The sequence below is a fragment of the Orussus abietinus genome, unplaced genomic scaffold (genome assembly GCF_000612105.2).
Source record: "Orussus abietinus isolate OABI.00-Male unplaced genomic scaffold, Oabi_2.0 scaffold139, whole genome shotgun sequence".
Lineage (NCBI taxonomy): Eukaryota > Metazoa > Arthropoda > Insecta > Hymenoptera > Orussidae > Orussus > Orussus abietinus.
The window spans coordinates 78,781-92,287 of NW_019394303.1; the positions used below are offsets into that span (position 1 = coordinate 78,781).

A 13,507-nucleotide genomic window follows, 5' to 3' on the forward strand; every position below is an offset into this window, starting at 1 on the left:
TCCGGTTCTGACGAGATCTTTTCTGTCTTATGATTTGAGGCTCGATCTTGGTGACCATTGCATGGCGTCCAACCCAGGAACGTAATCAGGCGTAACTGCACCTGGTGTAAATTATTATGTTACGATCCCCCTCCAATTTTACCATTTACATCCGTTATTTCAATTAATCTTCCCCCCATTGATCGTACCATCTGATCAAGATCGGTTGCGCTATCCTAGTTACGACGCTAGTCCTATCTAGTAAAACGCTATGTTATTAAATTTCACATAAAATAAACAGAAATTAAGAGAATCACGTCTATAATGTTATCAACGTTTGTTACAGAAAAAGATGTCGGTTATTAATTTATTAGAGATCAGAAAGCTTGGGACTAGATAATTTCATATGATGATTAATTTCTATACATACCTGTCTATGTCAGCTTAGGATTATCTAAGTATTAACTTGTACCTACTGTCAGATTTACGTATTTATGTTACTCATATATGTTTCATTGATCTATGAGATGTAATATCAATGAATACATAAATGTACTTTGTTCTCATATTTTAGTATCTTGTTAGAAATTTTATAAATACGTTACAAGTTGTATAAATGACGGAAAATAAATATGTACATATTTCAGGCAATAAAAATAATATAAATAATTATTTACGTCTCACTGTAACAATAATATTTCCGCACTTAGCTCCATTTTTAAATTGCAATTATTGACTAACTGGATCAATTCAAAAATTATCTTTACATAATCTAAGAAATGAATTAACTGACGATTGCTATGTAACAGTTAAATATTAATGACATAAAGATAATATATAAAAAAATAAATGGACACGTACGATTCAGTATAGATAATATTCACCAGAAAATTTACTCTATATTCGATGAAAGTTACAATCCATAATGACACTTTATCACTATGTAAACGTATATTCGACTGACGGCCATCATTCGATCATAAACATTGCATTACAAACGTTGTTTTAATGTAAAAAGGACTAGAACATTCATTAATAATTTATAATTATACCTTACACAGCTATTTCGCTTGTACTTGTATAAAAATCATAGTTCATTATTGTTAATATAGTTACACATGTATCACATAACGAATGCTTAATGTGTATAAGCATATTCAAATTACTTAACAAACTATGGAGAAATAAAATAAATGTTATAAAACATTGATGTGTGGTAGTCAATTAGCATTTCACTGATCATACTTAAACATATTGGATTCATAAATTAATCCAGTCTTATTCGTTACTCAACTCTTCGTTTTTCAATCTACTGAAATATTAACAGTTAATGTCACTGTTCAACTCTCAATTTCTCTAGGCTAATTAATTTTCTAGATTCTACTTCTGTTTCCAGAGCCTGTATCGCAGCATTAAGGATGTTGACGTCTCGCTGATGATGTCTTCTGATACAGTGCACTTGTTTTGGATCTAAATCAACAACAGCCACTTTAACCATAAATGTATCCCCATCAAGAAGCCGCACGATATGGACGTCAGGAACACGTTCGCAAGCAGACCTTGAAGATCATAAATAACATTGAATTAAAAATTGAATAACAAACAGTCGTATAAGTGTCAACGTGTTGTACATATTCTCAGATCCACAGAGGCAAGGACTTACGGTTCAAGTTCTTTGAAGGATATGAGTATCGAACAATCTTTCGCTGTAACGGAGAATAAATAATTCTGCAATGCAAGGCACTCGTCGAGGCTCGGAATACCGTTAACGGTAAAATCTAATATTTCACTATTAGACTGACTGTTTGCTTTGATATTGTTATTGCTGCATCTGCAGCTATTCAGAGTTGTTTCAAAACAAGGAGTATGACTTGCATCCGTCACCTCCATTTCGTTGTAAGTTTCAGAACTCGTTGGCCACTTTCGTTGGTTTCGATTAACATCTCCTTTCGAACTTTTTGAAGAGAGAATTCGTTGTGATGAAATCATTTCATCACTTTCGGTTAAAATATTGTCGTCGTCCACATCTGTACAGTTGTTACAGAGAACCTTAAACAGAAACGAAATTGATTCACAATTTATTCAGACGTGCTGCCTTATATTCAATTACTGATTCATACTGACAAAATTTGGTCATCTGTAAATGTTCATCATTGAAGTACGAGAATATTCCATGTTCTATACCTTTAATTTTCGAATATTATAGTCACGAAATAGTATAAGGAGATACAACGTCATGTATTAAAATCGTCCCCACTTTAGGGGTCCAAGAACATCGGATTTTTTTTCTGATCTGGTGCCGAGAGCGTCTCTTCCATGAGAGTTTGCAATTAAACGTTATCGTTCGCTAGTATTTATCGCATTAATAACATCACATTCTGTATATCATAAGCGGATTACCGTTTCGCTTTTGCGTACCCAAACTGCAAGATTAAAAGCATTTTATGTCATTTACATAGGTAGGAAATGTTTTTTTGGTCATGCAGGATCGGAGTTCCGTCATTTTCCGCAAGTAGCGCTCGCATCGTTCAATCAGCGAAAATCAGATCCTGGATCCCGATTCTGGGGCCACTTTCTGCGGAACCGACCATTGGCGTTAAGTTTCCTTATACTACTTCATGGTTATAGTTTACTAAACTTTATATGGATCAGATAAGAAATCTGAGATCCTGGATCCCGATTCTGAGGCTACTTTCTGTGGAACCGACCATTGGCGTTATGTTTCCTTATACTACTTCATGGTTATAGTTTACTAAACTTCATACGGATCAGATAAGACTTAACAAAAAATGAAGATTATCACGAAGTTTCTAAATAATGTGAAATGATAATAATAAAGAAGTTTACGTGCTCGCAACTGAGTATTCGCGGAAGACTGCGAAATGTACCAGTTTGTGAAATAACATTCTCCTGCCTTCTTAATCTATCATTTAGAATTTTACAAAATGCTACAAACTAAAATTAGGTGGATACGTGAAGTACAAACAAACCCTCAAGCGGTCGCTAGCAAACGGAAATTACCATATTCTTAGGAAGTGATGGTGTATCTTCACCAGACCAGTACATCTCCATGATGTCAGAGTATATTGCTTCCTTGCTAAGTGTTGCAAAGTACTTGTTGTACGCTTGATACACAACATCGGCAGAACAGTACGGTAGCTGTTGCATGCGTAATATTCTCTCCAATACCGAGCCTTCCGGCAGCTCTCCTCCCTTAAGGTCACAACTCTGAAATTGTACAAAATAATGATTTCAATGTTATTCATTCAAGAACAAGTCTTAATAATTTCCTACTATATTAGCATTGAAACAAATTTCCTAATGTTTGTACGCATATGTACAGCTAAATTTATCTCACGCATTGCCGTTAAACAATTGCAGCGTCTGTAGCTCATATTTGAGTCATGTCACAATAGAAACGGAAACTTGGAGCAACGTCATATTTAGCTCACATTTGTAGCATTAACTAACTTCATACAATATCCGCAAATTAATGTCATGGAATGACGTAAGGCTCCCGTTAAATTATCCATAAATTTTCAGTTCATAAATGTCGGTTATGGTATAACTAGCATATGACTCAAGTATGCGATAAATATATCGCTTCAACCATTTATCACAAATTTACCGCCAATATTTGTTCAAATTTATTGTTCAATATGCGGACATATATTGCAGACACGTCATGGAAATTGTTTGTAAATCGATTTTCCTCATCACACGATGATCATGAATTTCTATCTGGTTGTTACCGCGCTTTAACGGAAACTCATAATGTACAGAGACGTTTTAGCAAACTTCAATCCAGAATTAAAAAAAACAATCGATTTAAGCAACTATTGACGTAGCATGAACCTTCCGTCTGAACATGTCACAAAGGCGATGAATCATTGCCATCGGTACACTGTTGATACATTCATAATGTATTCTTGGTTAACTTGAGCAATTCTCGATCATGAGAGTTTACCTTGCCAGCAAAAGAGATCATTTGTCTGGCCTTGGCGACGATTTCTTGTCTGAATCTAGGTAGAGTATCGTGCCGATGAAGCATTTCAATCCGAGGCTCGATTATCGGACCACTCGGCCGTGTATTCCGTGGGAAAGGATACAGAAGAGCCTCGCAAACAAGATTTACAAACTTGTCCACGTACTGTTCATTGCTCCCGAAACGGCTACCCTGAAACCATTCCGCGAATATCCGTTCGATATTCTCAGGGTAAGAATCATGGTCGTAAACGACAATGCCATCTTTGAATATTTTTAGATTATTTTGCGGCGCCTCCAACAGCCCGTGAACAGCCCGGCGCATTCGTTCGCGTTCTCCAGAGAAGAGATCCATAGGACAGTAATTACTTCGATTCCTGATTGCTCCTTTCTTCAGCTGAAATCATACAATATTGATTAGGAAGTACTATCGAGTTTACTCATGGGGGTGATACACGTATTTACTATTACTAACGCGTAAGAGTACTTTACACTGAGAGAATGGTATATTTAATTAAAACGTCCGTTTAAATGAAACATTTATTGAATTCAAATGAAGCAATTCATTTGATTACATCAAACAAATAGGGTCAATCGACAAATATGTTTGAATCAAATATATGCTTGTTCAACTGTGTAGCAATGAAAAAATGAGTTTTGTTCAAACATATTTGTTTTCAATCAGTGTACAATTCCGTCCTGAACATACATTGTTAAATAATTTAAATGCGTGACACATGTAGAACTTATACATGTAGACATACGAAGTTTCGTTATAGAATTTTTCATGCATTTCGCGGATGTGATAACTTTCACGTAAATCGAGCGTTTTCAAAATACGTCTATATTTTACACGTATAATTTGTCTGATTGTTTCTCTTCTAAAATGATTTATATAGAAGTTGCGGAAACATTTTAAAAGAATTCAATTTTTTGTTCGTTTCGGGACTGTTTTTACTCTTGATAATCTCACCTTGTAATACTGAGCAAGGCAGTAAGGACACATCTGGAATTGACGATCTCTTTTAGGTACATAGCCTTGCTTTGGTTTAATCTCCACGCAGAAGGTCGAATTCGAAGCTGTCGTTTCTTCATTAAATCTCGAAGCGAACGGCAGAAACGTGTAATCCAAATACTCTGTAGCATATTCTTCGACGATCTCTTGATCGCGACGACGTTCTGAAACAGGATAACGATCGATAAGAAAAACGGCAAAATAAAACTGTTTTCCGTATTAGAAAGAAAGTGCAATTAAATCGTACATGACATCGACTGGCGGTGTTAATTTAACTTAACGTCGGAAACATTTGCCGTAAAAAGGAGAGAAAAGTACTAATAACGATCATTTTGCATCACGTAAAATCTCACTGGCAATTCTGACTAGCTATAAATTATCCTCTTCGCTTTCGAAAAATGTCGGATCCCGGTTAAGTCGGATCAATAACCTGAGGTCGAAAGAAACGAAGGTAGGCGCAACTCAACGGGAGAGATAAAGACAGGAATAGGAGAAAGACGGAGAACCGAAGGCCCGCGGCAAGTGTGTAATTGCGTACATTTATGGACGTCGTACGTCATCGATATTTACGCGTGCACAGAGTGCGACATTAATGTTCAGGAGCCTCTAGCATTTCGGCGGGATGAGGTTCGCCATTTACTGACCAAACTTTAGCCACCGCAAATGCGCAACAAATGACTAAACTACTAGACAAACGACTGAACACAATGGACGAAGAGTTACATAAACATTTTCAAACTTGTCGGATAAAAAAACATTGTATCGTCAGACAGTGAGAAAAATTATGTGTTAAACTCGAGGCCAGTCGTCAATGTCTCTAAAACCTGATTTATACTAAAAAAAATGATATCCGAAAAATACTATCAAGGCCCGGTTCCACGAACCTCGGTTAAGAAGTTAATCCTCGGTTACAATGAGTTGTTTACTTTAACATACTCTTAGATAATCAATGATTTAATCGATGTTAGTGGAACCGGCCATAAAGGTGTGTTGTATATTACGAGTGCTGGAATCTAGTTAATTCAGCGTTACAAACAGCAACTCATCCATCTGGGTTATGAAATAGAGCGGAAAAGACTATTTGCTAGTAATGAAACTAAACACGTCATTCCGCGGTATAACGACGCACCGTCACCCAAAGCGAAAAAAGTAAGGAAAAAAAATTGTTATTCGTTCCTTGGACTTGGAAATTCTCTCTTGTGGGATTTTTTTTACAACTTAGCATGGTTGCAATACCATCAATACAATTCCAATCGATTCCACATTTAACGGACTAATGCACACTTCTTTTGGCCCACTGGCAACAATGGACGTGGGTCACTCCTGAAAGCCCCAACAAATTTAAGGAACAACTCTGACCGCGGAAGCTTAAGGTGATTTCCATGTCAACTAAATGTTCACTCCGAGGCCTCGTATTACCATCGTTTTAGCATAGAAGCGCATAAGACACTTTTTTTCCCTTTGTCCCATTCAAACGCGACTTAATCGATTACCAGAGTGTTCTAAATTGTACATTCTCCCGATACTTTCGTTTCTCATATCAGAGCCTTCAATAATTGTATATTGATCGAAATATGAGAGCTCGACGCCACGTTAGCTCTGGTCTGGGCTAGGTTAAACAATTTTTTTCAAAAATCCAAACTTTGAATGTGTCAGGACAATTCTTAAATGGTCACGAGTCATGTGTCAAAGTTTGGTTCAATACCCTTAAAAAAATGGTTTTATTCTAATCGACTGATTTGAGGGGGTTTCACTTAACCTTAAAATCTTTAATCTGATTCTGTCGACAGTATTGGATGAAAGCGGAGCAAGAATAAACTCTTAAAAAACCAACAACGAGGCGAGCGGAAGGGAGAAAGAAAATCGAAGGCCTGCGTTTCGGAAGGGGCGGAAGGAAAAGAAAGAGGAACGAAAAATACAGGTATGGGCAGGTATGGGATCTCTTGTGTCGAGGAGCAGGCTAGTGCGGACTGCTGCAGGTCGGTGGAACCTGGTGCAGGTCGGTGCAGTCTGCACCTCCAAGAATCGGATTCTTTCAGTGGTAATGCCACCCTTATTCGGGCGCAAAAGCGAGCCGAATGATTTTAGACGAAAGACGAGTACAAGCATCTGCTGCCTCCTTCCCGTCCTTCAGGACCAAGGACGGAAAACCAGGTATATTTCTTGGAAAGGGGATTATCCATGGACAATTCATCGGTTTATTCCATGAAATCCATCCTTCGTTATTTCTTCGGCAGGTATGGAGAACTCCGGGGGCTGAGCCCTCAAGGAATCGGGTTCTCCCCGAGGTAACGTTATCTTTTTCTCGACATGGAAGCGAGGAAAACGATCTTAACGAATCTCGGAAATAGGGCTTGCCCTGGACATAAACAATCGATAAGACGATGATTAATGAGGTACCATTCAGAGTAAAACACGTTTCATAACTGTGTATCATCTAGTACTCGAATTACGAAGTACGAGACCGATTGCGTGCTCGAACGTGCCTGTTGGCTGAAACATCTGATTTAATTTAACATTTATTTTTTATGATTTCTTTCAAATATTTTTCCAATGCGTGTGCTTTTTAACATGAAGTAGTATAACAAGACAATCACAGAATTTCGCTAACGATGCGAGCGCTACTTGTGGAAAATGTAGGAACTCCAATCCTACATGACCGAAAAATTTCCTACCGACGAAAATGACCTAGAATACCCATATTTTGCAATTACGGTACGCAAAGTTAAACGATAACCCGCGGATGATACCCAGAATGTGATGTTAACGCGATAAAGACTAGCGGATAATTTTTAATTGCAAAACTTCACCGAAGAGTCGGCCCTAGATCAGAAAAATCTGAAAATCCCGAACCCCTAAAATGGGGACGACTCCAATACATGGCATTGTACCTCCTTATACTACTTCATGCTTTCTAATAAGACGAAATTCCACTAAATTACATTAATTTTCATTAAACATTATATGGAATCATTCGTAGGGGTATAAAAACGTAGGATATATAGCGTAAAAAAAAATGAACGAGATACGAGTATTTGTTATACCATTAAAGACGGAAAGAAACTTGTTACGACGAAGCTTTGTCCTTGTAGGAATTCTTTCCATGACGGTGCCTGATTCTATTTCTTCCGGCTGAATCCTAACGCAGGTTGGCGCAGGTTATCGCAGGTGACGGCCCTGCCTTACGAAACGGAGGGTCCGTCTCGAGAAGCCAAGAGGGATGAAGATAAATACAGAACCCTCCCAAGGAGCCCGACGTCCGACCGAAAAGAGCCCAAGGCTAACCATGCATCTCCGGTCGTCTCGCCCGTGGTCCTCGGGTCGGAACGATCCGCGCTATTTCGGCTCGCGTGCACCAAAGAGGAGTTCCCCTGGACGAGGGTTCCCGCCGAATTAGTATTTCTTTTGTGGGCGCCAACGCGGTGGCAGTTATCCGCGGAGAGCTGCAATTCCCCTCGAGGGAAAGGGGTACTCCTAGACGCCGAAGACTCGAGCCTTTGTTGTGTCTCGAAAAGAGCCATGAAGTATACGTGCGATTTGACGTAAAAAATCCGGAGATACTTTTCTAATAGACACGTTCATTCAATCCAAGTGCGTATTATTACCTGATATTAAGGGTACGTGACTAAGACTCGAAAAGAGCCATAAAGTATACATGCGATTTGACGTAAAAAATCCGGAGATACTTTTCTAATAGACACGTTCATTCAATCCAAGTCGCGTATTATTACCTGATATTAAGGGTACGTGACTAAGACTCGAAAAGAGCCATAAAGTATACATGCGATTTGACGTAAAAAATCCGGGGATACTTTTCTAATAGACACGTTCATTCAATCCAAGTCGCGTATTACTATCTGGTATTAAGGGTACGTGACTAAGACAAAGATACCATTTGTTGCAAAAATAATATTCAAAACAATGGAGTTTACTTTGAGGTGATGCGAAAGTGGCAGCAGAGAGGTTTATGAAAGTTTTCTCCGAACTGGGTGAATCAAATCGTTTCAAACTTTATAACGTGAATACGAAGGCTATAAGAAAGGTTCTGACACCTGTGAAATTTCAATTTTTTAAAAATTTGTTTATAGATATTTTCAACGTTTTTTATAAGAAATGAAATTTTATGGGTATCAGGGCCTTCCTTATAGCCTTTACATTCGCGTTGTACAGTTTGAAACGATTCGGTACACCCAGTTTGGAGAAACGTTTTATAAATATCTTATCGTATAAATATCACCTTAACAAATTATTTTGCATCCGTACCTACTAAATGAAAGAAGAATTAATATGGCGACACGACCTGCTTGGCAGTTCTTAGAATAGTTACATCTTTTTATACTTCTATCGGACTCATTTCTTATTGTTAGTCAAGAAATGGTCCTCTTGGTCCACACGTCGGATCTGAATAAAACGATGTAAGAAATCAATTTGAAACCCAATAAAAGCATCTTGCGCGTTCCGTCATTTTGACGAAGAGTTTCGTTAGACTTGGCCTAAGAGTTTCACCGAACGGGCGATTCTTTGCCAAATGGGGAATTCTTTTAGCGGCGTCATGGCGGCGGCAGTTATCGGCAGTTATCGGCGGAGTGAGCCTTAACGGCTGCAATTTCGCTCGAGAGGTGAAATCCTCGGTCCGAGAGGCCTTTGTTGCACCCCGAGAAGAAACTCGAGAAATTATAAGTTATCGGTGCCAGAAATCGGGCGCCCTATCCCTTTATTTATCTTTAGGGAACTGCATTTCGCGTTGCAAATACGTAGCTCCCGATATCGCTCGCGACGTCCCGATGTAATAAATCATCCAATTAGGTTTCGTATGCAAATTACGTGATATCTGGGTCAACTCGTTGTGTAAAAGTGTTTTCCTTTTTATTTGCATAGTTTCTCTTCAATTCCTTCGACGAGCTCCAGTTCGCGGCGGTGATTCTCTCCCACGTGAAGGAGAGCCGCAATTTCGGTCGAGAGACTCCTTTCCGCTGGAAATGCTCATCTTTACGACTTTTTGTGCTCGCCGCGAAACGCGATACAGATAATGTGACCGTCATTTGAGAAGGGAATGCTCGCCTCGTGCGAATTTCGAGCTCTCGCCTCCGAGCATTAAGGTGATATGAAAGTGTGATGCATACATACGGAAAATATTTATAAAACCTTTCTCCAAGCCTGGATACACCGAATAATCTGAAACTTTAACCGAAACTTATGTTATCACTCGAGAATCTAAATAAGCGTTATCATGAAAAAGGGTATAGATGAATTTTATTTCATCGACGTCGATTAAATTTACCAGCGCCTTTCATATCACCTTAAGACCCTCAAATTTTCCGTCCATGGCGCATTCGATCTGACCAACTACATTGGACATCATTTTTCACGACAAGTACTCGCGACGTGGACGTTTGCCTTACAGAAAACATGACTTCACATTGTCTGACTTGTGCTATAGCATAAGAATAACTCTGAAAGCCGGTGTAAAGTAGTTTCACATCGGGGCCGAGACTGACTCACTTCATTATAAGGCCTGGTGCCACCGGGAGAATAAGAATGTGGAGAAACACCTTCGATTTTAATGATGAGGCAGGTATTGGTCCCTTAGTATCTATTTAGCCCCTAAACGTGAACACCAAACAATCCTACACCGACTCCTCCGTTGTTGGATTGAATAAATTTCATTGAAAACTCACGTCACGTCGATATATTCATAAGAACCTTTCGTGGTCTCATCAAATACATGCCAAGGGTCAAGAGGAAGACGATTTAGTCGAAGCCAGTTGCACAAATGTGACTAGAGCTACAGCGATATGGGTAGCAAGAGTGATAACAGCTAGATTATTGTAAGATTACAGAAGATAACAGAAGATTATTGCTAGTATTGTACCAAATGGCACACTTAATATGTCGTTTCCGTGCAATAATTATAAAGAAATCGAAGTAAACTCCAGAAATCCCCTGGCGTCATGGTTTCTAAGGCCCCAGTTGCCACCCTGCGCCATCTGTGATTTTAGTATCAACTAAATTTTCGTTCGGAAATCCTGCCTTACCTTCGTTTTAGCATAGAAGCGCATAAGACACTTTTTTGCCTTTATCCCGTTCAAATGCGAGTTTCTCGATTACTAAACTGTTCTAAACCATCGTACAATTGTCCCGACCCTTTCGTTTTTCATATTGGAGCCTTGGGTTAACAGTTTTTGAAGATTTTCAGGCCCAACTCGTAAGAAATGGAATAATCATTCCGTACCCATCGACAATTTTTTCCAAGCTTCGATTCAATTGAAACGTTCAGAGAACTCGACGGGTCTAACGAGATAAATGCATTACGAGGTTCTTATGGAACTAAAGGAGACTAAAATTTTCGTCTACAGAGTAAAGGATTAAACGACTATGATAGCGATGAAAAAAAATTGAGGATTTAGAGGCTCAAGGGAGATCGATAATTCCGACTCGAGTAGGCGCAGACTGTACGAGTTAACTACCGGTTTGCGAGCATCGCGTGACAAAGGGTACCAGCAGTATCGAGCATTGCTACATTTGAGTCCTGCAACCAGCCGATCCGACCGGAGAAAGTGCCATTCGGTAAAAGCGTGGCGAGCAAACCGGAAGCCCGAGGCGTAACTCCTCGCGCTCTTGTACTCAGAGACCAACGCGATTTGCCTTTTTACCTCGGAGGGTCTGCAAAAAACTGCTCCCTAAAGCGCGTCTCCGTTTCCGTAACGATTCCATTCCTACCGAGTGAACGAATTGCGAAACGGAGAAATTAACTTAAACGTTGTTCTTCCTTCGGTTTTATTCAGACGGCGAGAAACTCTCGGTTCCTTAGGAAGAGACGTAAGCGATTTTTCTCTAAAACATTGACCGATTTTTTATGGGACTGCACATCTTACCATGTTCCGCAGGGTATCCCATGATTTAATAAACCGGTAAATGCGAAAAATCTTTTATTTAGAATATTTGCATAATATTTTACCTCCATGTGTTTTCATCATATTTTTCTAACGGACGTGCAAAACATTTCGTTTCATTTTAATATAAGTACTTTTTAAACATTATCTGCCGAATTGAAATAGCGGAACGAAAGTATTACAAAAATTCGTCGTGTTTTTTTGTTCAAGTGTCCGATAATAATCGTGAAGTAAAAAAATGTAACTTTATTATATGTTCATAAATTAAAGAATATAATTTCTACGTGTGTTTATAAATTGTTGAAACTAAATACGTCATTGAGATTTTCACCAAATATTTCGGATATCTTCTAATGAAATCTACAGGACATCTTAAAAAATTTGTCGCTTGAGATATTTAGCAAAGATTACAAAGAAAGATTTAGAAATTATTCTACGGTACTAGGGTTCTTGATAAAAAATAACCACGATTGTCGCTCTTGCTTTCCAGGCAACAATGGCCCAGCTGAACCAGCTCGTGGCATTATTTCCCAAAGACAGCGAATAGTCGTGGGGTCGAGTCTATTTGCAATCGTCCATAAGCGGAAAAGGTCATCTTCGCGGGAGATCGCTTCGACCGAGTCCAAATGACATTGTTGGGAAAAACTCGTCTCTTTATCTGCCTGGCTTTCGAAATCCTCTAGTCCGCTCGCAGTTATTGTACTTAAAGGGTACGCGAAACGGGCCATAAATATTTAAGGCGAGGCGAGTTACATTACTTGCCAGCCAGGTTTTACCCAATGCGGATGTGCACTCAAAATATAAGATACATATAACTGTCAAAAACTTTAGGTTGTAAATATTTATATACCGTTAGCGGGGCTCCACGAGGGGGAAACTTGCACCGTATGAAATTATTATATATAGATAATTCATCCGAGGATGAATTGACATGGAATAATCAGGACATGGAGATTAGACTGTGGGACACTTTGGAGGAATACCGTTTAACCACCTCCTGACACATCTTTGGACCGGAAGACGTTCGTTTCCATGAAAAGCTGTCGTCGCTAGATAATACAACATTCTGGACCCCTAAATTTTGATATTCCACTCATATCCAAAAATGAACCAAACTGATAAGAGAGTCTATCTTGTGAGAATCAGAGGTTTTGATGGCATTCACCCGGGCGATTTTTAGCAACAACAATCCAGTCGCACTACCATCGCGTTCATTAATTTGTGTGTAATTCCCTATAATGGTACACATTAGCGACTTAGCCGTGCAATCGTGTCCTATAGGGAATTACATACAAAATAATGTACGCGATAGTCTCGCGCCTTCAGGTGATATGAACATATTCCGCCAATATACATCTGAGAGGTCAAATCTTTCGTGAAAGTATACTCCGAAATGGATGTACCGATTCGGTTCATATTCATGAAATTTAATTTTTTATACAAAATTGACTTATTTATCATGGACTAGAAGCCAACACGACGTCGTCCGTGCAAGTTTTTCACGTTTTACGCATTTACAGCTTATGTTACCACTTGAGTATTCAAAATGGCGTTCCCACCAAAAAGAGTATAGAGGAATTTTATTTAATAGACGTCGATTGAATTTCTCGGCGCCTTTCGTATCACCTGACACGCC

The 13,507-nt window shown here is 39.0% G+C and overlaps 1 protein-coding gene across 3 annotated transcripts in view; it reads right to left on the reverse strand.

Moving 5' to 3' along the window:
• Nucleotides 1-849: 849 nt before the first annotated feature.
• LOC105700680 (inositol-pentakisphosphate 2-kinase) overlaps nucleotides 850-13,507 on the reverse strand; it is a 79,288-nt gene continuing 66,630 nt past the window's right edge. For all 3 annotated transcript variants that reach the window (XM_012426753.1, XM_012426752.1, XM_012426750.1), the window contains 5 exons: nucleotides 4,937-5,142; nucleotides 3,947-4,360; nucleotides 3,001-3,207; nucleotides 1,643-2,028; nucleotides 850-1,538 (listed from right to left, as the gene is read on the reverse strand). In XM_012426753.1, the coding sequence (XP_012282176.1) occupies nucleotides 1,313-1,538; nucleotides 1,643-2,028; nucleotides 3,001-3,207; nucleotides 3,947-4,360; nucleotides 4,937-5,142 (1,439 nt within the window). In that variant the 3' untranslated portion in view covers nucleotides 850-1,312. The remainder of the gene's footprint in view (nucleotides 1,539-1,642; nucleotides 2,029-3,000; nucleotides 3,208-3,946; nucleotides 4,361-4,936; nucleotides 5,143-13,507) is intronic.